Source organism: Amphiprion ocellaris, chromosome 7, assembly GCF_022539595.1.
Source record: "Amphiprion ocellaris isolate individual 3 ecotype Okinawa chromosome 7, ASM2253959v1, whole genome shotgun sequence".
Taxonomy (NCBI): Eukaryota; Metazoa; Chordata; class Actinopteri; family Pomacentridae; genus Amphiprion; species Amphiprion ocellaris.
In genome coordinates, this window is record NC_072772.1 from 28,786,529 (window position 1) to 28,813,673 (window position 27,145).

The window sequence follows — 27,145 nt, forward strand, 5'->3', positions numbered from 1 at the left end:
GATTCACCATAGTCAGAATAATTTGAAAGCTCTTACTCAAAAGGAAGTATAATAATAGATGATCATGAATATTGTAAAATGTCAAAGAGTCAAAGAGAGTAGAATGAGGAGGGAGACTAAGGTCATGGTCAGGATGTAATGGCCCTTAGTGAACAGGTCTATATTAACAGAGCCACAGAGATTTTCATTCTCTTCCCAAACTGCACATGTAATGGGGACAGGAAGGCCCAGTGCACATCAGGCATCACTCCTCTGAGACTCAGGAAACTGGGCTGCTGGAATAGCTGGCTGTGCCAACAGGAGGGAAGAAATAGACAAAGCCTTATTCTGCAACAATCGCCCGGGATTTGTTCATTGCTCCCCTCCTCTCCTATGAGCTGTGCTCTTTCTCAGAGGTCAGGCTCTTTCACCTAGACTGGGTCACTGATGGAGGGCCAGTGGGAGGCAGAGTTTATTTTTAAACCTTTCTCTGCTGTTGCATAATTGCTCATGTTGAATTCATTGCCACTGTTTTTTAAGCAGGCTTTTTGTGGCACCTTGCTGACTCATTCATCTTATGTTTCGAGGTTGCGTTGAGCTTGTTTTCTCTTCTGTACTCGCAAGCTGGAGGAGGTTATCTGAGGACTCACTTTAAACTAGCCATTTATCATTCAAAGTGAACAGTATGACAGTAGCATTTTATCTGATTATGGATATGCTACTGATCAGAGAAATAGGATTAGCACCTAATTTTGTATGCATTATTTCACGATGGACAGCGGTTGTATATGTGATGCCAAATTCATTAATTGTAATCATTAATTGGTTTCCTGTCAGAGTCTGCATGGACGCCTAGTCACTCAGATGGAAAGGGACATACGTGTGGACCTTGGCTTTAGGGGGACGCCCATGACAGAGGAACAGCGACGTCAGTTCAGCCCTGGCCCGCGCACCACCATGTTCCGCATCCCAGAGTTTAAATGGTCAGCCATGCACCAGAGACTGCTCACTGACCTGCTGTTTGCTCTGGAGAGTGACGTCCATGTCTGGAGGAGGTGTGTAGTGATTTATGTGCACTTAGGGTGAGCATGGTACAAGTAGTGATACTCAGAATACCCCTCAGTATCAGAATGAACACAAGGTGTTATTGCTGTTTCAAACTCAAATGGAATCTATTTTATACATTGTGTTAATATTTTCTGCTTACTGCACATTGCAATGACCTATTGTATATATAATGTGAAAAACACTGGCATCTCTAATAACCTTGTTTTTCCCACCTTTCTCTGCAGCCACTCCACTAAATCTGTCATGGACTTTGTTAATAGTAATGAGAACATCATTTTTGTCCACAACACCATCCATCTCATCTCTCAAATGGTAGACAACATCATTATCGCTTGCGGAGGGATTTTGCCCCTTCTCTCAGCGGCCACCTCTCCTTCTGTAAGTGCAACACTGACTTCACTGAAGGAGAATAATGCCATCTAGTGGTAGTTTGTTATAGCTGCTGGATCTGTGTTGTCCTGTGTTTACAACAGTACAGTTTGTACCAGTGGGAAATACGGCTTGCTTGTGTTTATTGATTGGGGCTACCTTTATTTGCTCAGCTTCAATCTGCCACAATTAATGCTGAGGACATTACTTTGGTACAATTTTCTATGCTTGTAATTAACTTCCCTGTGTGTCATTTATGTTTACTTAGATCAATCTGCTACAATTATCAGATTTCATTTGCGGTCTTGAATTGAAATTGATTTTAATCATCTTCTTTGTGTATTTTTTTCTGTGCATGTCTAGAGTACCAAGGTTAGTAATTATGCTATTTTAATTTCACTCTCTTAATTTCTTACTGTATTCACAATAAATTTTTACTTAGTAGTCATTAAGTAGATCTGAAAATGAGCCATCCTCCCTCTGGATAGGTAAAAATGGTTTTCTTATCTTGATTTTTCTTTAGAATATATCTGCTTTTGTTCAACCTCCCCCATCAAATAGCACATAGAAAATTACGTATCCCTTTGGGCAGAGTTTGATAGTCAGCTGAACTCAGATCAAACTCTACACCAGTTTCCATAATTGTGCTGCTTTCTCAGAGACCCTGCTCACACTCACACAATAATAATGGCCCATATTGCTGCCATCTTCTGACCTGTGTTTTTGTGTCCTAAATTCAGCAGAAACCACTGCTGTGTCTATATGCATAATAAGCCTATCTTTAAAGATTTTATTACTATCTTAATATATTTTATTACACGTTTAAGAATAATTTAATCCCTGCTAGATCTGAAAATGTGTCAGAGAAGACATTTTACATTTGCACTGTTGACCTATATGTCTTGTTCCCTTCTTTGCTTCAAGACGGAGTTAGAGATCATCGAGGCGACACAGGGCATGTCCTCGGAGACGGCCATCACTTTCCTGTCCCGACTCATGGTTATGGTAGATGTCTTGGTGTTCTCAAGCTCCCTCAACTTCAGTGAGATTGAGGCTGAAAAGAACATGTCCTCCGGTGGCCTGATGCGCCAGTGCCTCCGACTTGGTAAGATCTTGATTATATATTTTCAGCCGCAGATGTAAATAGCAGTCAATGCAGAGGAAGAGTGAAGGAATTATAGTACCTTTATGTGGTGTTTGTACACAGGAATATGAATGAGTTGGAAAATGCCGTGATAGTATTCTCCTCACACGTTCTAATAATGCGTCTAATCCCTTTTGATCAGCCAGGCTAATTAATTAAAGAATCCCGTGCTAATTGTGTACTGCAGTGGAGAATGAACCGGGTTTTTGCTGCAGTTTCTGGCAGTGAAAACATGGCACAATCTTAATTTTAGAATTCACAACAAGCAGAGAGAATCATTTGCAGTGCAGTCAGGTTCTCTTTGCAAATGGTAGCCTTTTGTGTCTGTCATTAGTGTGTCTCATAGGACTCCATGATGTCCTCTCTGCCCTTGTGTGTGTTTGATTGTGTCATTGTATATAATAGAGGCCTGTGGAATTATATATGTTGAAAATATTTGAATGAAAAATAAATGTAGAATTACTAAATTGTGGACTAAGATCCACTGAAAGTTCAGAATTCAGTTATTTTGATTGAATTATTTGACACATAAAGTAAGGTGGTGTCTACATTTGTTTGTGCCCATGGGTGTGTGTGTGTGTTTACAAGCCCATGTTTGCTTGATGGTTGATTCCAAGTTGTGCTCTGGGGGGATGTGAAATAGCCTTCAGACTTCACAGTGTCCTTGTTGCAAACATACAATTTCTCATCACTGGCTTCAGTGTGAAATCAGTCTGGCTGCTGATTTTGCTTCTGCCCTCTTTCCCATCAGCCTTGAACAAATAGTCATCAGAGATAACTGATTAGTTTTAAAGAGGTCATGCATGTTATCAACATTTAATTTCCATTTAACTCTGAAATGAGAGCCTATTTGTGTGCTCTCTCTCTGTGTGTGTGTGTGTGTGTGTGTGTGTGTGTGTGTGTGTGTGTGTGTGTGTCTGTGTGCAGTGTGTTGTGTGGCTGTTAGGAACTGTTTAGAATGCAGGCAGAGACACAGAGAAAGAGGAAATTTGTCTTCCATTCCCAACAACAAGACTCAGGAAATCTTGCAAAATGCTATGACTTCCAGCAAGGTAGGATGTGATATCACATGTCGCCTGTCTCAGGTGTCCATAGTAATAAACTTTATTTCTATTGTACCTTTCAGAAGTAGAATTACAAGGTGATTTACAAAAAAGACAATAAAACATTAAAATTATTTAGGTTTCTGTGACTCTTGTTGAAAATTCAATCCATGCAGTCATAATGGGCCCTAAGTAGCAAAACAAAAACAGTTTTCCCCTTGTATATGTCATCTGTTCACCCTGTGATACCAAATCTGTCTTTGAACCCATTATGTCTGCAGAAAGATTGTTTCTCTTCCATCTCTATCCTTTTTCTTATCTCTAAAATGATGAAAAAAGAAAAGTAATATTAAAAGCATGTTAAATTTGGCTTTCGACTGAAAAGAGAAGCATGTTATATTGTGTTATCTCTCTGCTTTAGACAGCCATAGAGACTGTCCCTAGTAACCTGTCTCCCATCAAGGACCCAGATCGCCTTCTGCAGGATGTGGACATCAATCGACTTCGCGCTGTGGTGTTTCGTGATGTGGTGAGCCAAGTCCGTGTGTGTGTTTGTGCGAGACATGCATTGTGTTTGTCACAAAGACTTGACTACAGGTAGCAAGGATGAAAATAGGATTAGTTTGGGGTTTTTTTGACAGACATGCAGGTGTGCAATGCAACACCTTTCCATCAGTAAGTGAGATACCAAACACACCCTTTGCATGAGTATATGTCAGTGTATTTTAAAGCAAGTATTAGAAATATGGTATTTTACATCTGTTTTGCATGCATTATGCAAGGTGCATTTGCTGTGAAAAACCATTTCAGGCAGCAGCAGTGGATTGTGTGAAATGACAGTCTTCTGAATAAAAGCTGTTTTGTGATTGTTCTTCACAGGATGACAGTAAGCAAGCCCAGTTCCTGGCTTTAGCTGTGGTGTACTTCATCTCTGTCCTCATGGTCTCCAAATACCGCGACATTCTGGAGCCCCAACGTGAGACTGCCAGGATAAGCAACCAGTCAGGCCTCAGCATGCGTCAGGAGATCAACTCACCAACCAGCACAGGTGTCGACGGCTATGCTCTGCCTGTCTTACATCCATTCCTCTTCACACCTATTCTAAGTTTGAGATGACTGTACCTGATATGCTCAAGTGTTAAGTGTCCTTGGTCTGTTCTGTTACTCTGGTACCAGCGTGCAAGAGCTGAGAGCTCATTCAGTAAAATAACAGGGATACCCTGCCTGCACTCCACTGGCTCACCTATGATTTATTCATAAGCTCTGCTAATTGCACCGCACAGAATTAAATGTGGAAGCAAACAGACTGGTGCTGGAGATGGTGGTTTTGAACTTGAAAAGGCATCAATGTTCTCTCTGAAATAAAAGGTTGTATGTGCCTCAAGTCATAAATCATACATTAAGTCACATGAAAGGAAATCAGTGGATGCCTACAAAGGTTTAACGCAGTGTCTGCTGCAGTGCCAACTTGCTATTATGAAATGCATAAGTGAGCATACTTTATCAACTTTCATTCAGACAAAAGGTGAAGTGGATAAAAGAAAACTAGAGGAAGAGGAAGGAGGCCAAAGGAAATGTGTAAATGTAATTTATAGAGCTCGGAGCGCAGAGAATGAAGAAAGAGAAGATGAGCAGGGAGAAGTTGAGAGATGAGAAAGCAGCAGCATGTTGGCCAACTACTGTGGGTTTTTGGGGCAGTGGAGCCAGGCTTGCTATTTTCAGCCCCATCTGTCAGTGCCCATTAGGCAAGCAATCCACCAGAGGAGAATGGGATCATAGAGGTTGCTGGGAGGAGAGAGGCACACTGCTGCCTTCATAAATTTCTCCAGAAAATGGGGGAATTTTCCAGACGGCATGTGGCAGACGATTGTCTGATGGATCAGGAAGCCAGACGACTTGCTGGCTAAATCAGGCCCTGCTGACCTCGTTAGGGCGCATGTGATGAATATTAATATGGTCGCCCTTAGATGTAGGTAACCATTCGGTCAAGATGAACCCAAATGTTACTGGAAAGGCACCTCTGCAGTTTTTGGGAAAAATCTGCAAACGTTTGTTTGGAACGCACTGATTACTATGTAGAGCCAATTTTCACTGTATGGGCAGACCGAATGTTGCAGACTATTATAAGACTCGGTCCTTCATAAATAAAGAAAGGAATGGTGTACGGTATATTACGCCCTTGAATAATAGAGCAGTGTATCTGTTTAACTACCTCTGTGTCTAAGCAGTTACAAGGATATGGCTTTAGGCGTGAGGAAGCCGAAGAAAAGGACTCATGTTTTATTAGTGTAGAAGGAGAAATACAGAGAGATAATCTCACCAGAGAATCAGAGCTTCTGGAGAGAGATCTAAGAAGCTGCCCTGGCATGTGGTTCTCTAAACATGCTAAATTTACTCTTTGGCTAGAAATGTAATGCTAGCTCTGGAATGTTTTTTTTTTTTTTTATTTACTGTCATTGGTATCAAATTATTTAGTTTTGATCCCCATTTTTCACTGCTCTTCACAAATATTCTGATCATTTTAAGATGGCATGTAGAAAAATGACAGAGAATTAATTATTGATTTTTATTTTAAGCACTAAACTCATTCATCCTGTAAAAGCACCAAAGGTTATAAGGTTTTTAACTTCTCAGATGTTAGGATTTTATTCATATAATTGAAAATTTGATAATTTTGGAGACTGCTGGTAAGGTAGAAGTTTTAGTTTGAAGACATCTCTTTGGACATTTTACTGCTTTTTTCGAGTAAAAGACTTCTGAAACAAAATGGCTATGTGACTAACTGCAGTCTCAGTTACTACATGTTTTGTATGTTTTTTCACAGAAACACCCTCTGTATTTGAAAGCACTAAGGGCCATCTTCTGCCATCAGAAGACCTCCAAATGGGAAGCTCTCTTCCCCACACAGACTCTGGGATCGGAGAGGAGCAAGTAGCCAGCGTCCTCAACGGCTCTGACCTGGACCACTGTGTGGGAGGACCAGGCGCCATGAGCGAGCTCATATCTACACTGTCATCAGAGGTGAAGAAGTCTCAGGAGAGCCTGTCCGGATCCCCCAACGTGGACACCATCATCAGCACTAATCAGCCCAACAAGGGCATCAATGTCAAGGAGATTCTAAAGAGTCTGGTAGCAGCTCCAGTGGAGGGCATGGAGGCTGGGCTGGAGCCTGTGTCCTACCCAGATCTTGCTGCCAAGGCCCACGCCATGCTGCCAATGCAGTTTCACTCTTTTGACAGGTGAGGAAGTCTTATTGGTTAGTTGTTTGTTGCTGCTGAAAATGTCTGTTACGGAAAAATAAATTACACAGCTTAAGTTTGTTTGGTTAATTTTAATGGACAAAACAACCTTTGCATCACTTGCCGTTGCATACAAAAACCGCTTAGTTGGTTTTTGTATGCATGTTTCCAGTTATTCCAGTTATTTCTTTACAGTATGGAAATCTGTTAAACTCTTGACTGAATGTTTAGTCAGCATACATTTTTATCAGTCTCATTTTTATCGTTGCTTTTTCATCATGACTGGGTGAAGCATGGAATTAAAACACAATGACAATAAAAATTAATTCATGGTTAAATTGAGCCTGCTAATAGATTTTCATACTTCACAGAAATGATCGGGAAGCCAGTTGTTTTCTGAAATGGTAGTACATTTAAATTTATTTTTTTAACCTTTAGCTTTGAAGAACTTTAATTTGTAATTATATCTCTGAATGAATCATCAGAGCTTTACATCTCTATATCACGATAACTACCCAGCATTTAAAGCCACAAAGGCTGTGTGGATGTGGGTGTGTCTGGCAGTGAGCAATCTCTCAAGTGATTGTAGAATGGTGATGTTAATCCTCAGGGTTTATCTCCGTTATCCAGTAGACCACTAATGGTTTTTAAGTAGCCTGAAACACATCATTCATTTCAGGCCACTTATATTGTACTCATTCCCCAGAGCGAGGAATTCCTGTGTTTGAAAGGGTCTCTGAAGCGCCGTGGTACTGCTGCAGTTTATTTACATTCCTGGATTAGATAAAACCACACAGTAATCTATCTGGATTTGGGTGTTTACAAACCTGCTCCTGCAGGGATTTCAAGCTTCAGCTCCCCCTGATCCCTGCTTCCTATGGCTGATAATGTTTTGAAAATCATAATTTTTCTTAAAGTAATTAAAGTTAGTTTGGCACAAAGAAAAGCTCCTCGTCCCCTCTGGACAATGTGGATTTGGTTAGAGTTTTCATGTCCTTCCATGTAGTCACTTCAGACCCAAGAGGAAAGGCAGAGGACACAGTCAGTCAGCCTCAACAATGGGGCCTCCTCCTCTTCAATGCATGCTGCCACTGAGCTGGGCTAAGGTGAGCCTGATGAATAGGGAGAAAGATGGAGGAGTATGTGGGGAGAGGACAGCTGAGCGGGTGGGGTCTCCAGGGCGTTGATGACAGATTGAACAGAAGAGGCCACGCACCAAACCATGGCCAGCCATCGTCCTCACTGCTCGCATCCATAATGGGACCTGGCAGCCTGAAATGAGTCGCCACGGCGAAGTGTATTATTTTTGAAATGCTTTCACACAAAGCCTCCTGACCACATTTACAACTTTGTCTCATGCTTTTCATGTCACTCCCCCCTCCAGCCTCTATTTGCTGTGTCTAATTGTTTGCCACCTGCCAGCGAAATGAGCTGCCAGCCATGGACAGGCCTTTCATTTGTCTGTCAGGGCAAAAATAGATTGGGAGTGACAACATCAAAAAAGAAGGAGGGAAAAATGGCTTAAAGTGGAGTGCACAGGGGCAGTTGTCGCAGAGGCCTCTCTAGTAGGGACTTCCATAGAGCTGTTTAAACAGCTCAAAACCCAGGTTTCCATCAGACCAGATGGGAATACAGTAAAGAAATACTTGACTAATCCTCAGCTTCCTCCCTTTCTTTCTGTACAAAAGTCTCCAAATTTGCTCTGTGAGATATTGTTTGTCCTTACATATTTGAGTTTTCACATGATGGAGAGCAATGATAACTCTTTTTTTATTGAATTGGTTTGTGGAATGTAAGCACAGCAAATTCTCCCTGTATCTGTATTTCTGAGTAAAGGCCTATTAGATTAGATTCTTATTTTGGATTTATAAAGGAAACATTTCTTTGGTTATACTTTACATTGCAGTCATATCCCACAGCCGCAGACCTCATTAATATTCATTCCAAGATTAATCCTTGCTTTATTCTCTGCAACTCAATTAAGACAATCCTATTAATAAAATATGCACTAGATAATCTATACATGATTCATGAGCACTCTGCTAATGAATTATTCATTAAAAGAGGTTCATGTTTTATCAACATCCTGTAGATCTAATGTAACGTCCCAGCCATGCCAAAGCACCGCTGGAACATGCGAGCAAGGGATAAATTTGGAAAGCAAGATTAAATTCACACCCAGTTCCGACCATCAAAACACATTACTGATGTTCTGAAATCTGTCAGTGAGATTTCACAGAGGAGAGCAGTACGAAGATCTGCTAAATAAATGATATTTGTCATCAGCGTTCTTCAGAGCACAGCTGTATCCCTGGAGATATTAATATTTCAGCAACCTTTCAAGAAGCTTTTCAAGCTTCTTGTGATTGAGCTGATTTTGATCTGTTAAGTTTCAAATCTTTTATTTTACTACTATTTTTGGTATTGTGTGTTTGCTAGGTGGTTGTCAATGTAGCAACATTGTCATTTTATGTGTAATATAATCTACTTTTTTGTACATTTCATTCGTGGAGAGAAACTGAAGTGCTATTTCATCTGGTAAATAAAACATCATAGCTTTGAAAATTTTGAGATAAATCAGTTGCACAGCGTAAAAGGGTGCAAAATAATTGACCAAACAGCCTGAAATATATCCAGGCCACATTAGGATTGTTTCCCGTGGCATGTTTTACGTGATCTATGAGACGGACTGGACTGTATATATAAAATGGTAACAAAAGACATTAAAAGTCTGTGTTGTTTTCTTGAGGAAGGATATCTGGGGATTTGCTTCAGATGACAACAGGCTTAGCTTGTGACAGAGCAAAGGCCTGGCCTGTGTCACCCAGAGTAACTGCAGGAGATTGGACAAGACATTATCTGGCACCTTCACAAACCCAAAGGCCAACTGCAGACCTGATAAGGACAAGCTTCTCTTCTCTTTTCTGTCAGGAAACTCTTGCAGAGCCAAGTTCACTGAATCATCTTTAATCCTTGGCCAATCAGATTGCATGTGAACAGAGGTCATGTGGGTCAGTGGCGTGTCTGTGCTTTTCTGTCGCCACAAAATCATACTTTCAACTATCAACTTTCATCTCAGGCCTCCACAAGGTTTTCTTTACATGTTTCATTAATAAGTTCTGTCCCTTCCCTTTTATTTTTTTTCCCCACGTGATGTTTTGTGCAGTAGTTTCTACATTTAAAAGGGGAAGCCCCGTTATTTTTAGATCCCCTCTTGACTTGTGTATGTGTATAATTATTCATGGCTTATTCTGATATTTGAAGTACTTGGTGCTATTTCTAGCATCTTTCCGTTTTTTCTTTCTTAGCAAAAAAAAGTGCTTTGGGGACATAATAGAAATTTCTGCACTAAAGGCCATCATCTGCAAATATGTCAACACTCCACATATACTCGCTGACAAAATCAGATTCTGCCCTGTGTGTTCGAACAGAGCAATGCCAGATTGAAAGGTCTTAAATCTCATGTTCAGTAAGGTGTAGTTTTGTCCGTTGGAACACAGGAGCTATGTAAATACGTCAGTAACTAATGCCAAGCTGCTCCTGGAGAGATTCTGCTTTGGACTGGGGATGTTTTCAGCTTTTCCCATCTGAGCAGAGAACAGCAGAGGACCGCCGCTGGCAGGAGGAGATGTAAGTGAAAATCTAGTAGCAAGTTGGCCAGACCTCGAGTTTATTTAGTTTAGCTTCTTGTGTACACGTGTGTGTCTGTTTGCCTTTCATGCATTACACTGAATGATGGAGTTAAAGGTCAGGATGTTTACCTTTCAAATGCACTGACTAATGTGTGGGCTTCCTCATACTAACAGGGCCTGAAGGCAGTACGAGACGATCAGGACTATTCATATTCTCTTTTTTCTTTCCCTGAAACTCGTGAATAAATTTTAATTTATCTGCTATGCTCTGGAGGCGTTTCTAAAAGGCAATTACAAGGACAAGAGCTGAATTGAAAGTACTGGATTTTCAGTCCCTAGAACTGAAAAGCCTTTGTTTACGATGCTGGCTCTACTGACCATCTGTTTTATATGGACAACAAGTCTGAGCTCACCTGTTGTATGACTGGTTATAGATTTGTCTTAGATTTGCATTTTGTGGCTGTCAGTTAGCTCAAGTATAACCTTTTCACAAAACTAAAAGAAAGTGTTTTTACCCACATCTCCAATGTCATTTGTATCAGTAGCATAATTCAGGTTTTATAAATAATTCTGTGAAGTTATGACGGTTTGATTCTACAGTTGCCACCTGTGGTTGCCACAGCACCCTGAGACTGTTAGAGGTTTAGTGTTTTGTTCCAGTATTTTTATTTTAGATTATACTTACAGAAACATGCTCTTTATCTTCTTAACTGTGCCATTTTTCTGCCCCTGTTGTATCCATCTGACATTTGTTATTTAATCTTTCAGAAATATTGTTTTATTTTGAATATTTAAACTATTCACAAGTACAATTTTTTCGTGTATGTATGAATGAAATGTCTTCTGTATGTGTTCCCTGCAGGAGTGTGGTGGTGCCTGTAAAGAAAACCTCCCCTGGCAGTCTAACAGTTAACATACTGGGAGGCAGCAGCAGCAGCAGCACCTCTCCTGGCCTGACAGCTGGCAGCACCCCCAACATCTTTGCTGCTGCTTCCGCGACCCCGAAAAGCATGATCAACACTACGGGTAGGCCATATAAAGGTCACTGGAGCATACTTACACAGTTAAAATACTACATTCAGCCCTTGCAGTGTTCAAATAATACTGCCTCTGAAAAATTTGAGAGTACTTAATTTGAGCAATTTATGCTCATTTTAATGACTGTTTTGTTTTTCTTTCATTAATTCTAAGCCAAGAATAGAAACAAAGCATCTGTCCTCTGCCTGATCATGTGATCCTGCATGCCCTTGTTGTAATCACTAGATGGCCCTCTTTCCCTTCATTTCACTGTCTGTTTTCTCCAGGCACTGCCAAATAAAACCGCTGTCCTTTAGCAACTAGGATTCTTTCTGATTCCAGTTTTAATGTGCCTGAATTATACAGTAAAACAAACCCCCTATTAAAAATAAAGATGAATTTGCATGCTTACTTTCCCTTTGTAGTTTGCATTCCTGTTTGATTGACTGCTTGCCCTCTCCCTCCCCCTGCCGTCACGTTGCTTCTCCTGGGACTGTGCTGCATTGAGCCAGTTATACCTCTGGACTCATGTAGTCTAGGCCTCTGAAAGGACCCACTTAACACCAGGAACCATTAGGAGCTCCAACACCTTTTTAATGTTCTCTATTAAAAAAAAACTCTCCCTCTCCTCTCTGAGCCCCTGTAAAGGAATGTGAGAAATGTATCCAAGTGAAAGTGTGCTTTCAGCTAAAGCCACAGACCCCATGATCTCATTCTCACTGGTTTGAACCTCTCACGAGGACAGTCAGAGTGATTTTATACTTGTGCTTGGCGTGTGCATCCAAGAATATATGACTCAGGGCCCACCTCTGAATTACTGTTGTCACGATATCCTAATTTGTCTTTGACTCCAACACTAAGTGTAAAATGTTTTTTTAAAATGATACCTATATGTTTTCATACATTCGTTGGTTCTTTATCTTTGTTGTCTTAGTAAACATAACAGTTCCATATGTTGCTACTGGCATGAATCTGAACCGTCTTAGGTGCACTTGGATTTAGTTGAAGTGCACAATTTGTTTTGCTTGGTGGAAATTTGTGCTGAGGTGTACTATTGGGAGCCAGATTGTGGCTGGCTTAATAACTTCCCACTCCTTAGTCGTCTCCTTTCAGTCATTTCAGTCTGTGTACTGTTGCTTAAGTAATTAGTCTGTAGATTCGAGTATAATGCAATTTCAGACGACAAAATTCAGTATTGTGTTTAATCTTTGACAACAAAAGTATTAACATGCTAAAAACATTGTTTTTGTAATGTAAATGTTAATCCTTACCTCTATGTAAAATTATTTAACATTACTAAAAATATATATATTTAAAATAATTTTTTGCACTTCATGAATGTTGCATGCTTTTGTTGGTCTTCTTGCAGGAGCCACTGATGCTGCATCCTCGACCTCCTCTTCGTCCAGTTTTGTCAACGGAGCCACAAGTAAAAATCTGCCGGCAGTGCAGACGGTAGCCCCCATGCCTGAAGACACAGTAGAAAATATGAGGTACAACAGGGCTGCTCTGTTCAGCCAAACATATTTACTGTGTTACTGAACTCATTTATTCAAATTGTGCCACTTATGTGTAAAATCCGCTTATGCACAAAGTTGTCTGTGAAGCTTATCTTTAAAATCCATTTTTAAATGTTTTCACATTTTCTTTAAACACTGACTTCTTTTACTTGATTGAATGGGTAATTTCTGTACAGTGTTTACGTCCTTATCTTCACTGAACAGTGGTCCTTTTGACCCACTAAATTCATTTTCATTTTCTCCTTGTCGTCGAAAAAAAAGGGAAAAACACAAATGAAAAACAGAGGTGGCTTTATATGAGCACTGTGGCAAAGTTTGGCCTAATTCTTTATGTACATGTGTGTATTTCTGTGTGTATATCCGGTTGTGACCTTGACTCATCTCCCCCATTTGCTCTAATAGTTTGTGACAGACATCCTTAGATCTACTCTCCCACTGACTGCAGAGAGCCCAGGTCTTTCTCCAGAGTCTTTCTTTCTCTTTGCCTCAGTGTGTTCTGCTAGAGGAACAGAGATTCAGTTGCCATGGCAGCAGTAACCGACATCACTTAGCGTAACTGTGAAGTCAATGATAGTAGTATCTCGCTGCAGAGCCTACAGATGCTTCTTAACTTATGTTTTAGATGAGAAATAAGCATCCAAGCTGATCCCATCTACTGAAAATATCAAATATGATTAAAATTATCTATTTTATTGTCATAATTTATACTTAGTTCGTGAGCCCGAAAACACATGACGTAGCTACTGCCTGTGATTTCTTTTTTCTCTTCATTTCAGTGCCTTTTGTGAAGTGGACCAGAATCCACTACGTCAGAGACTGACTCCTCCCGAGCTCAAACCCTTTAGCTCCCTGACAGGATTACAGGCAGCCTCCAGAGGTGCAGGCCAGTGTCTTAGGCAAGGACATCTATGTTAGCCTCCTAGACCCCCTGCATTCTCCGTTTTATGCTAGTCTGTCATGCCTCTGCTACGTTTTCCCAGGTTGCTGGGAGGCAGATTAGGCTACACATTCACACAAATCCTGAACCAAAACATTGTGTCTTCTCTCTCCGTTTTTTCCCTTCCTGCTGCTTTCTGTCCATCTTAGTTGGGAAAACAAGCTTCAGCTCTCCTCTTGTTGCCTTTTTTTTTTTTATCTGTCTGTGTACACAATGGAGAGCAGAGATATGTTGCAGCTTGAGCCGTATCTCTGCTCGTATACAGTCTGAGTTGTATGGCTGCACGATTCCTGCTCATAGTCTTTCTGAGGTGCTTAGATAGTGTCAAGCAGAGGCATGTAGTGAGTGTGCAGAAGATATGGAACTTCGTTTTCACTGCTGAACGACTGTGATCTCATGTGCAAACCTAGTAACATATCACAACAAAGAATGCAAACAACCAGTGAGATATGTGTTCATGTGGCTTTTAGACCTTCTCTTATTGACATCTCTGGTGATAGCAACCACACTCTGGCTTGGTTTGCATCCTCTGAAATGCGTGGGTTACTTCTGCACCCACCAGGACTCTTGACAGTCTGGCTACACACTGACTGCTGTGAGTTGTTCACACTGGGTCAGCTGTGGGGCTCTCACTGCTCTTTTTCTGCCTTACCTTTGCTGGAAAGATACAGTACCTCCTTTCCCTTTTTTTTTTAAAGCTCTAATTCAGGTGTCTCCTTTCCTTTTGTGATTTGTGTTGTGATATGTTCTCTTTGACAGCATCACTACAAAGCTCGAAAGGGCCTTGGAGAAAGTGGCACCCCTGCTGCGAGAGATCTTTGTGGACTTTGCACCTTTTCTGTCGCGCACCCTGCTGGGAAGCCACGGACAGGAGTTGCTCATAGAAGGTACAGATGTTACAGAGGACATTTTATTCTCAAGGCTCTGTGTGAAGCCCTGTCCCCATCGCCCTGATGTTGTATGTACTGCACTGACTGCCTCATTGATGGATGCATACGCAGTAGCAGGTGTTGACAGGAGAGTCACTATTTTGCACACAAGCTGGGGGTCTGTCACAGTTTGATTAAATCTGCTTTCCTTTTCATTCATCTTGTGGCGTGTGTGTTTTGTTTTCTTCATGCTTCATTCCACATATTGAGGATTATTCCTAGGTGTAGTATTTTTAAACATCAGTGTTTCATAGTCACAACAAATGTCATTTTGAAATGAACGTTGAAATAATTGGTGGCCTTTGCCTCCTGCTAGTGATATTTTTAGTGCTAAACTAAGATTGCATTTCCAGCTCACCCCGTTGCTTATTGCCGGAAGGGGTTTTTCATCTTTCCTTGGTCAAATGTTGCTTTTTCATTTTAGAGTAAACTTAAAAGAAGTGATTGCTCTCTACTATTTGCCAATATGAAAATATCTGAAGGCGTTAACTCTGTTTGTAAGAACGTTGTAAGAATGCCCTTCTTCTGTTCCATGCCATACAGAATCCAGCAGATTTTGTGAACAGTAAAATTGAAATCCTTTCAGCTGGAGAGTAAAATGAACTGTTGATGCTTACGGAGACTTTGTTGCATTTTTCAGTAAGGCCTCAGAAGTACTACTTCTAATGGCTGCTGATAATAAAATAATAGCACTACTAAAACCTGCAATCTTGTGTGTTTCAGCCCAGACTTGCTGCTCCCTGTCACATTTACACAGGCTTCAGGTTGAATGACTTATATTTTGTTTAAAACTCCATTACAGCAGTCACCTTGCAAACAGTTAAAGAGCTGTGCTGACTGGTATGGTTGTGCGCAGTGTTTGCAGAAGTATGTGATCCCTCTGCTGCACTCCACTCTGGTTTCTAGACTGATTTCTTGGTGGCTGTGTGAAGGCTTCCAGTGCCTTGCTCAGGTTGGCAGCCTCTCAGAGTGCTACTTGTGCCTAACCTCAGGGACTCTATGCCTGCATGTGTGTGCACTGCCACTCTGTTCCCCAGGCTTGTTTTGGCTTGTATTCACAAGAACACCCTGCCACCGCATTCAGCACACGCATTTGTGAGACTGTGTGTCTGCAGACGTTTGTGTGTGTGTGAAGTGCAAAATATATGTGTGGCCTCCAATCTCTTCACTTGCAAGCAAAATGCTATATTCGCCTTTTCCCCTCGCCAAAGTCTTTTCTTTTAACCGTAAGCGAAACTGATATTAATTTCAGAGGTCTATGCAGAGAATGACAGCACGCTAAAGGAATCCAGTCCCGTGACTTTATTAAAGCCCTTCCGGAAAGAAGCTGTTTGACACAGTGTGTCCACTTTCCAGAGCATAGCTTATATGTGAACTGTTTACATTACCAATTAAGTTAAAATGGATGCATTCTGCCATTGCCAGTATTATAATGTTTTAATTACCAAATATTTGATTTACTTCTCCTTTGCTTTTTTTTTTGTAATTTACCTGCAAGATCTGAAATTCAATAGATATTGTATTAGGATCTTTTGCTGTAATTTAATTATGCTTGAAATAATTACCTTTCCTAAGTTTAATCCTGAACAGAGTGTTATTTATTTTACAGAATCAGTCTTGTCAAATGGTGAAATGGTGCATTGCATTTTCTTCTACAGTTATACAAAGGACATTTAAAGTATCACTAACTGCTTTTTAAAATGTCTCCATATTCAGTAGTTAAGTTTGACAAACACTCAGGTTTTCCTTTATGCATCATACATATACTGTACACATGTGTAAACAGACTTGTGGGTGTGCTATGCACATGTGACTGAGGCTACTCGCTTAAAGTCAAGAGAAAGGAATGAAAAATCAGGTAGCACAGCCTTGACAAGTGTGAATATGTCTGTTACCCTTTCACTCAAAGTCTGTCAGCAGACTGACCAAGCTGACAAACCAGAGCTGATCTCAGACTGCAGACTGTATCCCCACAAACAAGGTCGAAGATAGACAGCTAAAGCCTCGGCACTCTTCACCAGACATGTTTAACCCTGTCTGCGTCTGTGAAATGTGAACCCTGACATGGATTAGACCTGGTTTATGGGAAAACATAAATACATAGATTTACCACATGCACTTGCACGCCTATATAATACTTAATTCTGTTGAGCCACTCTCAGTCCATCCCTGTTGCAGTGTGTTTGTGGTTGAACTGATTTTGCTGTTCCCCTCTCTCTTTCTACTTTTCTTTTTGGCCCTTCCCAGGCTCACAGTTGAAATACTGTGCTGTAGTGCAAAGGCGCTCCATTTACTAGTAATTACCAGCCATCCATCACTCCTTAGATTGCCCGGGGTCAAGCCCTCCTGTACCCCATGTGCCCCTTTGCCTCACCCTATTCCTTCACCCCCTCTGCAGACATGTGGTCACTGCAGCAATTATGTTGAGTGCACCCTGAGCTTTATACTTGGAGTTGGTGGGTAAGGGCTGTGTGCGAACACTACTGCTCTTGTGATGCCTGCCGCCTGCTTGTTGCTGTCCCCTGAGTGGCCCAGCCTGCCGGCACATCACCCCACAATGCCACATTCACCCGTGCCTTAACCCTGCCCTGTTTACAGGAAAGGACTGGCAGGCCGTGTTTAAAAAGAATGCATTTAGTTTGTCTACCAGCACAAGGCCAGGGTCAGTTGGCCACCTGACTCCTGTGTCAGACTGGACTGACTTATGGCTGAGCATGTCACTACTATAACAAGAGGTCAACCGTGGCACTCTGTGTACAAGAGAAGGGTCACATCCTCTCAGAGTATTTACAACATGTTCCCTTGGACAGTCTCTGCTCTTGAATAGAAATAAATGGTGAAGCTACAACCAAAAGATCCATCAATCCACTGTTCTGAATGTTTGGCATTCTGTGCTACATTGTACAGTATTCACACAAGCAAAACTTTTTTCATTAAATGTTGTATGGTTGACCTTTATGGCCCTATATATATATATATATATATATATATATATATATATATATATATATATATATATATATATATATATATATATATATATATATATATATATATATATATATATATATATGATTTTAGAATGTATTGATTGTATAGCAGCAGATTAAACATACTCTCCTTTCATATGGTAGATATTAATATGCAGCACAAATCTCAAACACCATTCATGAAATTAGGGTTAAAACTTAAATTTTAGATAAGGAACGTTTTCTCCTCTCCTCTGATTGACATTACAGTCCATGAAACAATAGAATCTGTGTGGCATAGCGTTTGCTTTGCCCACCTATAATGAATCCTTGAGAGTTGCTTTCTTTTCTTTATTAATAATTACACCTCTAATGGTTCTCACTGAGTACAGCAGAAGGGGCTGGAGGTGCAGAATACAAGACCAGTTGCAGCCATTGTTTCTACAAATGAGCTTTTCACACCTGCCCATGTTTCATTAGAGAGTTGTCTGCTTCGGTGGCTCACAGTCTACAGAACGATATGTGGGAAGAATCTGTGAATGTCTTCTTGAGAGTGTGTGGCATGTGTGAAGGTGGATGTGTGTGTGTTCGTGTGTAGGGAGTCTTAACATGTAAATATATTGCAGATGTTTTTTTTTCTTTCAACCATTTTTTTGACAGGAAAATTCAGATTGCAATTTTCGAGAATTTTTCAAAAATATACTGAACACAATATGTAGTAGTTCTGTCCATTTGGAATATAGGGGAGTCACTGCTACACTATAGACAATAGTCTCTACTAAATATTCTCTTGTTTTGCCTCATAAATAATAAAATAACTGTTGATTATATTCACTGTTGTACACTCGTGCTAACATGTATGTTAATATCCATCCTGTTCATTTGCTGTGTCTCCAAAGGTCTAGTCTGTATGAAGTCGAGCACCTCGGTGGTGGAACTTGTCATGCTGCTTTGTTCTCAGGTGAGCTTTTTTTCCCCCCTCATCCTCTACACAACCCTCTTCTCAGCCTCTCTTTGTCTTTTTCCTTTTTTTCACGTGTAATATGCCATTCTCTGCTATGCTTCTCTTGATAGCATATTTTGTTCCAACGGTATGTGGAGATGTGGAAGAACCTCATGTCAACTCCGGTGTAATAAAAATTGACACATTGCACTGGCAAAAAATCCACTGTCCATGTCACTCATCTCTCACTTCAAAATCTAGATTTAAATCACACATTACATTGCAGATATTTTGTAAGTGTATATATTTATGATGAACCTTTGCTTAAATATTCAGGGTTCTGTCCTCTATTTATATTTCAGAACAAGATATTTAATCTCCTCTGGAGCTTTGCTTTCAGTTTATTCTTTTTGTAAAATTCCCCTTAAATCAATTGTCTAAGCAGATTATCCCGACACGTACAGCACTCTGAGAATCTTCTGACTTTCTCACTACACCCCCGAGCATCAACCCCAAGTCCTCCTTTAGAGAATGAGCCCCACCTCATGCAACCCTGCTGGTGACTGATCACCTCTGAGCTGACCCTCTGAATCTCTTGTTAAGCCCATGTTTTAGAGAAGGTCAGAGCCCTGATGTAGCAGTTAGAACAGGAGATATTTAACATACCTTCTGTCAGCCCATCAGTCTTGCGTCGGGAGTCCATAAGGAAGCCATTACTTGGTGCCTCTTTGTGGATCCAGACTGCAGGGCCAAAGCCTTGAGGAGGTGGATTGCCACTATGTGTGCTCCATGGTATCCGCAGTCCAAAGCACTCTTCAGCAGGGAGCTCAGCCTATGTTATATGGAGGCCATTATTCAGGGGCTTGCTTTAAAAAAAAAAAAAAGTACATAAATGGGGGCAGCCAGCACTGAATTATTGTTTCTCTTTTGATGGTTTTTGATGGGCTCCTTTTTGTGCTGCTTTTCTGTGTGTAGAGTGTCTGTGGGAAGTTGCGTTTTCCAGCACTAGGATTTATTGCAGATGAGAGCGTCAGCATGCTGTGAAGGGTTTGAGTCCACCCCCCCTTTACACAGATAGCATTACTGTGGCTCCAGAGGTTCCTGCCATTAGGGGCTCGAGGGATGAAACACAGGCTGAGATATCGATCAGACAGCGAGGCCTTGAAACTGGACTATATAGCTTAGTATCCTTCTACAACCTTTAAAATAGACATGAGCCATTGCTTTGCATTATAATACTGCAGTATCTATAATCAATCCAGCTATGTTACTAGCTAATATGCTTTAAAAATCATAATATAATGATGGATGATTATCAGTTTCTTTTTACTTCTTTCAGGTGACAAAGCTCATACAGTACATACAGAGTTGTGGTATCACAAGCAAATATGTTTATTCTGACTGGTAATTACAGCGAAATGTACTCCTAATTAATGTCTTTGGTAGCACACTGCATCTCAGGTGATTTTAAAAAGCACAACAAGTCTCCTTGCTCAGATGCAGGGTGAGCTTCAGCTGACATCACTATGAAATGCCAACTTTGACATGTCCCTCACATATTTCAACATTAATGTTTTAAGACAGCAAGGAGGGCACTTAGCTGACCTTTAGTCCCTTTCTGTTTTGTGACCTGTCAGTTTTATGAATAAATTAGTGCTAATGATCTGCCTTTTCTTATTTATGCATACTAATCACAGCAATCATCGTGTGGCTGGCCACAGCAGCAGACACTGTGTGTCTCTCCTCAGCCCGGGCAGCTGAATGAAAAGGTCAAGCAGCTCTGTTTCTTGTAACAGCTTAAACATACAGGGGGGAGATCCAGAGTGGAGCCACAGAGATTTAGTGATGGAAGGCCTCCAGATGTGGAGAGTATAACAGAGCAAAGCAGAGCAGATAAAAGCAAAGGCTCCCGCACATTGACAGGTTGGATTGAAACACCACAAATACTTAGTGCCCTGCTGAATTTCAGGAAGATGAAAGTGGGAAGAGACAGATCCTTCTCAAGGCCAGCAAGCTGTTCATTGTGATGGGAGTTGTGGGATTTTAGATGGTGGGTTTTTCAAAGATAGAATGAAGAATGGCATCATTGCCCCAAGTGAGCCTACAGCATTCTCAGTGACTGGCAAGCATTTGCTAGTATGGCATGTGTATGTCAAAGAATTCACCTGCTCTTTAGCATTATGAAGATCTCAGCCATATTTTTTTTTTTTTTTTTTTACACAATCTATATTCTTCAGTTTCATCAGTCTCATTAACATTGTTTCTAGCATCATAAGGCAAATGTTTTCAGCATAAAAGCTCAGGTGAATGAACTGTATACCACTGCATATACAGTGTTAGCTAGCAGCTTGTGAAGTCATTTTTTCATGACTTTGTAGAAACTAAATTAAGCTAAAAAAAACAAGTGACTACAGGTCTGCTACAACAACAACAATTATTAGCTTACAAGTTAACAACAAATAGTGACAGTATGTCAAAGCTGTTATTCAGTTCGTTATTTTACTCTTCAGTCCCCAAAAGGTCAAAACCTCAATTAATGTTTTAAAATCCAGCTCTTCATATCCAACCTACTAAACAAACTTCCAATGGCCAGAGGTGCTGCGCTCTGTTCATGGTCTGCATTTACATCAAGGATCACATCTCTTTTTTAGGGAGGTGCACGTCAGGCATAATTCCCTTCAAATGGGCAGCAGAGGACTTTTTTAATCTCTACAATCAAAAGCAGCCTCCTTTGGGAGTTCTGCTCTCCAGTTAAAAAAAAAAAAAAGCAGACAAGAAAAGAGATTCTCTGAAGTGCTATCTCAGCTGTCAACAAGCATACCTCAGACAAGATACAAATTTGACTAGTTCATGCTATACCTCCGCTGACCCGCTGCCACTTTCCTGGCATTGCACGAGTGTCACATCTGCCTTGATTTCCGTATTTATGTTTGTCACGTGAGCACGGTGCTAGTGGAACCTTCGAAGACCGGCTGTACATGATCCCTGTCCAAATCAACAACAGCCTATTCCAGGCAGATACTGTAGCAGAGGAAAGGGGTTATGGGGAACATTTGGAGACCAGATGCTCAGCAGTTTGTCAGCACCATCTCTCTGACTTAACGCATCGTAGGGTCAGGCTGTGTACTCTTGCGTGAACCAGTATGTGTCAGTCACGACAACTACGTACAAAAACACGTGCCCATACATAATAATGTCAATGTCAGTTATTCTGGTACTATTCACAACAAATGCTGCTTACCTTGTGCAGACACTGACTGAAAATAAACAGTGTCTGTCACTGTTTTGCATGTGGATTACGTATCTGCATGTTATCTGTCAATGAATTATATTAACTTGCAGTATTATAGACCATGTTCAAACACTTCCTGTATATGTGAATAGCTTTGAGTTGCATATACATTAGTAGCCTTTAGGACGAAAATCCTTTTCCTTTCATTTTCCTTTCATTTTCTTCTTTTGAACTGTGGCCTTCTCTGTTTTCCCTTCCATTTGCACCTCCGTGAGGTTACAGAGATCTGAATTTCCCACAGTGAAAGGCGCGCTCTCAAACTGCTTTTTAATCATTTCCAGAGCATGTTGTGAGACAGCAAGTGCTGGCACTCTGGCCCAGGGCTCGGATCCCTTCCAGGCGTACACTGCAGGGCTCGGTGAGCCTGCTCAGTAATCTGTCACTGTAAGGGACAGAGGAAATGGCTGTATTTAAGCGAGAGGATACAGTTTCATCCCACAATTACATCTCTCCTGTGTTTACAGATCTTTTCACAGAGGAAGAAAAGATGGTCTCACATGTGGTGCAGAATTTCAGCTTTTTATAGCCATCATTTTTTTCTCAAAAGATATATCAACTAAATGCTTTCTTTACCTACTTGAATTACTAGCTATGAAATGTAATCTAAATTACAGTTGAAATATGCAATTTGCATGGTGAAATGTGATTCTTGTCATACATTTCTGAAAGATCTTGTTGCATTTCAGATGAAAATGGAACTTTGATACTATGCTCTATTTTAACCGTTGGTGTGCTTTGCAAAGCTGTCTAAGAATGCACTTTCTTCATCACCACATTTGCTTCACAGTATCTCTTTTTTGGGAAAAACTGGCGATTCTCACATGATTTTTTTTTCCTGAAACCCACATCTAATACTTAATATAAGGATTTTATTATGTTGTTTTTTTTTCTTCAGAACTTTTAACTAACCACCTGCAGCCCAAAAAAGCAAGGCTTGGATGAGTTACAGATCTCTCACTTTTCATTTCAGGAGTGGCAGAACTCTATTCAGAAGAATGCTGGCTTGGCCTTCATTGAGCTAATAAATGAAGGAAGGTAATGTATCAATTCACTGGAATACATAAGATTAAATCACTAGGCCCAGAAGCTTATTTATCCTTCTATCATCAGTATCTGTATTTTATTATTGTTTTCCCCCTGGCAGCCAGGAAAAGGTTGTTGCACTCAGTGGCACAGTGTAGATTAGCTCTAAACCTCTTGCCCCTCTTTGCTGCTCTGTTGGTGCTAAAGGTAAATAAGATTGTTGTGACTGGTTGAAGTCAGAAAATCAACACTAGAGTGCGGCCAGTGTCTTGTGCTGTCTGCCTCTGTCTGTTTTATTGTGTTACTCTTTCTGTCTCCCTCCTTCTTCCTCTCTGGGTGTGGCCAGACTCCGAGTTTTCTGTAGAGCAGATCAGGGGCGGCTCAGCCTCCTTGCCCATCTGCTGACCCATCTGGCCTCGCCTCCTCTCTGCCCAGGCTCTTGCTTCACCCCAGCCAGGCTTCTCTGAGTCCCCTGCTGGCCCTAGAACAAAGAGTTTCAGTCAGAAGGGCCACACGGCGCTGTCCAGGGTGCTGCTGACAGACACATAATTTTCCAGTCTTACTCAAGTCTCTGTACACCTACCCTGCTTAACTAGACAGATCTAGAGGTAGCCAGAGTCTGGTAAATCTGTTTGCTTTACAAGGCGTGGCTGACACAGACATCGTATCTGTTGTGTGTTCAACAACACAAGCAGCAAGTAGTTGTGTGCTGTTTCTCTGTTTCATGCAGCTGTTTGAATGCCAAGCCACTATCAGACACACTAAAATGCAGTGGTTGTGTGGGAGAGTACAATATATCATTTTATCAAAGTTTATCACATGATCACATCAGATCTCCAGTTTGGAAGCGATCCACATTTCATAACAAGAGAAAGACTTTATTAACTTAGTGCTGCATATTACCAGATAAGACACAAAGCTCACAACCTTGTGGGAAAGTAAAGCATGTTACGAGTTTCATGTCTAATGCATTTCATGAATTAATTGTCCCTGTATGGGAAAATGCCATGGGAAGGTGTTGATGAGATGAGAAAAGCTGCTGAGCTGAATGCACTGTCAGGAGATGCACTCCAGTCGATCACTGAGAATAGCTGATCTAAAACTAAATCCACCACAATAATTAAAAATAAGCTCACAAAACCTTACATGGAAGCAGTCTGTGAGCCATGATGGATAAAAAAAAGAACATTTTTTCTTCAAAAGCACTTTTAAAGTTACTGATGACATTACATTGATTGTAGAATTAGAAATGTTACTGGTTTGGTTCTCACATTCAAAATGTTGTTGCTTCTTGGGTGCTAAGGTCCCTCAGATGCCTTTGGAACAGCTGAACACCCCCTAGCTTCTCTCTGTTTTGAACACTGAATTATCAGCATTTAAGATGCATGAAATATTACCATAAAATATGTCTTTCTTCCATCTCCAAATATCACATGTCAACTTGTTTGCTTTGCTTATCTATTCTTGGTTTCATAACAAAGCTTGGCGTTGTCAGCCTCTGTCTTTGAACAGTGAACTTCTGTCTATTAGTGAGTGCTTGTCATCAGTTAAAGAGGCAAGAGCAGCTGATTAATGTAGCCCCGGGATTAGTGCCTCTCCTTGGGACAGGAGGGAAAATTACAATCTGTATCAAGCACTGGAGAGGAACACGGGCTGTTTTAATTAAAACAAAGCTGGCCTAATGGTGTGTAAAATGGCATGTAATCTGCACACAATATCTAGGGTGTTTTCACTTATTAACTATACCAGAATTTAAATGTGAATGTGGGTGGAGACCAAAGAGCCTCCGGAGTCAGCCATGTGAGACGTTGTCCACGGCCAGACTTGTCAGCAATACGGGCACCAGGTTGATATTCTGGTCAGTGGGAAAGGATGCTCGGTCAATCAGGAGTATGCCAGATAGGCTTCAGTGCTCTAATGACACTATTCCCTCCTTAATGCTACAGAGGGATCTGTCACTGACCTGCAGCCTTGCAATATAACACAGACAAATGATGCTGTTTACTAGTCTTCGCTTTCAACACGCCGAATGTTACACGAATCTGACAAGCTATGTGTGCCTTAACCCTGCTCCATCTGAAGGAGTGTCATTACAACAGATTTTACATAATAAAATTTCTGTATTTTCTCATTCATTACATGAATGCAAAAATTAAGACTTCTGCATTTAACTGTGTCTGCAATGTTAAAGGTTGCTTTGCCACGCCATGAAGGACCACATCGTTCGAGTTGCCAACGAGGCTGAATTCATCCTCAACAGACAGCGAGCAGAAGACGTCCACAAACACGCAGAGTTTGAGGTATAAAACATGCTGTCCTTTCTAGAAAGTTGGGCACAGAGGCACACTACTAACAAAATATTGCACAAAAGTTAGTACAATCAGCAGTGAATAGCACTATATTAAATCACCAGTTCTCTAAATTTCACCATCTGCTGTGAAAATAGAATTTGTCAATCTTCTAATGAGCTCTAAACAAATCCTATTAGTATAAAACAGCCATTAAACTTTACATGCTCACTAATCGTGTCCCTCTGTGTCCTCATGAGGATTAACTCCTCACCCTTACAATTCTTAGAAAGGAATTTAATTACTGGTTGCAAAGGGATATCCAAGCAATATTAATTTAGGATTTTGATTTGAGCTTTTGCCAACCAACTCAAGGGATAACCTCCTGAGTCAGTATTTAGCCCACCCCCATCAAACCACTTCTATTTGAAACATAAAAGGAAAAAACGAGGGTTTGAGCAACGTGTGAACAGTAATTTTCTTGCAGTAATGAGTATTAAGCTTTTATATTCTTCTAATTATTCTATTTCAAAAGAAAGCAAAAGAAAAACACGACCTTTTATCTTTTCAGTGAAAATTATTCAGAAAAAATAGCGCATAGAGTATAAAAAGCCGTGTATAGGTTCAGAGCAAAAATACTAAAAATTCTCACTGTATTAAAATTGTTTGATTGGCTATAGAGCATTAGAATGTTTGTGTTTGTAATCATACAACTCCACCACGCACACATTCACACACACACACACACACACACACACACACATTTCTGCTACCATCTCAACAGCTTGTACATGTGAGGAGTGATGAGTTTCTTATCTGGGAAAAGCAGCCATCCTCAAACAGCTGCTTGATATACAGTTCTAAAGGATCCTTGACCTGCTAGATAAACTGGAAGAGACGGCTAGATATGCAATGTCAGGTGAAGGGGGAAGTGTACCTGGCCCCATCCGATCTGTCTGCCAACTCCAGACAGCCTACACTTTTCATCGAGGTCTGACATTACTTTATTACCCACTCTCCAAGATTGAAGATTCAGGACGCAGATAAGACATTTTTACAATTAAGTTGGTGTCAGGGAGAAGCGTCATATGCTTTAAAGTGATAAATAATGTTTGATATTTGTCACAGCATCACGTGGTAATGCGAGGTGACAAGCAGAGATTGAGTTATCCGCTTTATGAGGAATACGTTGAAGTATAATATCTGACAGAATTCAAATTTAAAGCAGGAAATTCAATTAACTTCCAGCTTCTGTTAGCAAATTAGATTGTGAATATTAGCAAGAGTTCCCCCAGGGTGGCCGAGTAAGACAATCTTGTTTTAGCTGCAAAGATAGTCTCACATGTGCTCCTCTAGTTTACTTTTAGCCACCTGGAACATTTCTGATGTACTGAGTTTTGGAAAATTGATCTAGAATGAATATTGGAAAATTTCTACAATCAATTTTTAAAAGTATTTAGTTGTATTATAATTATATTTACCTATATACTTAATTAGATATTTTAAATGTTTATTTCATATCTGCAAAGTACAGAATGCAGTGTCCTGCTACATGGTACATTTTGTTAAAGAAAACAGCTGCATATCTACATTTTGCACTATTCATATTCCAGGGGACAACTCACATTTGTTGATGGCAGTGTAGCTTTGTAAGCCTTGACACATTATATTCTTGGTGGATCTATTAGAGTGTTTTTTCTTCTCTTCTAATAGCACCATCCACAGCTACCTAGCAGGGAGCCTCATCTGTCCG

At 40.6% G+C, this 27,145-nt stretch overlaps 1 protein-coding gene and 1 long non-coding RNA gene across 6 annotated transcripts in view; one reads left to right on the forward strand and one right to left on the reverse strand.

The window, feature by feature from the left end:
- The window catches only part of nbeab (neurobeachin b), a 193,748-nt gene that overhangs the window by 79,291 nt on the left and 87,312 nt on the right, over nucleotides 1-27,145 (forward strand). For 2 of the 5 annotated variants that reach the window (XM_035944771.2, XM_055012144.1), the window contains exons 23-36: nucleotides 817-1,034; nucleotides 1,272-1,425; nucleotides 2,341-2,521; nucleotides 3,488-3,612; nucleotides 4,025-4,132; nucleotides 4,483-4,651; nucleotides 6,428-6,842; nucleotides 11,337-11,500; nucleotides 12,861-12,984; nucleotides 13,788-13,907; nucleotides 14,708-14,835; nucleotides 18,746-18,807; nucleotides 23,052-23,116; nucleotides 25,296-25,404. In XM_035944771.2, the coding sequence (XP_035800664.2) occupies nucleotides 817-1,034; nucleotides 1,272-1,425; nucleotides 2,341-2,521; nucleotides 3,488-3,612; nucleotides 4,025-4,132; nucleotides 4,483-4,651; nucleotides 6,428-6,842; nucleotides 11,337-11,500; nucleotides 12,861-12,984; nucleotides 13,788-13,907; nucleotides 14,708-14,835; nucleotides 18,746-18,807; nucleotides 23,052-23,116; nucleotides 25,296-25,404 (2,142 nt within the window). The remainder of the gene's footprint in view (nucleotides 1-816; nucleotides 1,035-1,271; nucleotides 1,426-2,340; nucleotides 2,522-3,487; nucleotides 3,613-4,024; nucleotides 4,133-4,482; nucleotides 4,652-6,427; nucleotides 6,843-11,336; nucleotides 11,501-12,860; nucleotides 12,985-13,787; nucleotides 13,908-14,707; nucleotides 14,836-18,745; nucleotides 18,808-23,051; nucleotides 23,117-25,295; nucleotides 25,405-27,145) is intronic. The other 3 variants (XM_035944774.2, XM_035944776.2, XM_055012145.1) reach the window with 2 other exon arrangements.
- LOC129349303 (uncharacterized) lies at nucleotides 12,680-19,818 on the reverse strand. Its single transcript, XR_008602259.1, has 2 exons — nucleotides 19,456-19,818; nucleotides 12,680-12,959 (listed from the first exon to the last, which is right to left on the reverse strand). It is a non-coding gene; the product is annotated as an uncharacterized LOC129349303 (long non-coding RNA).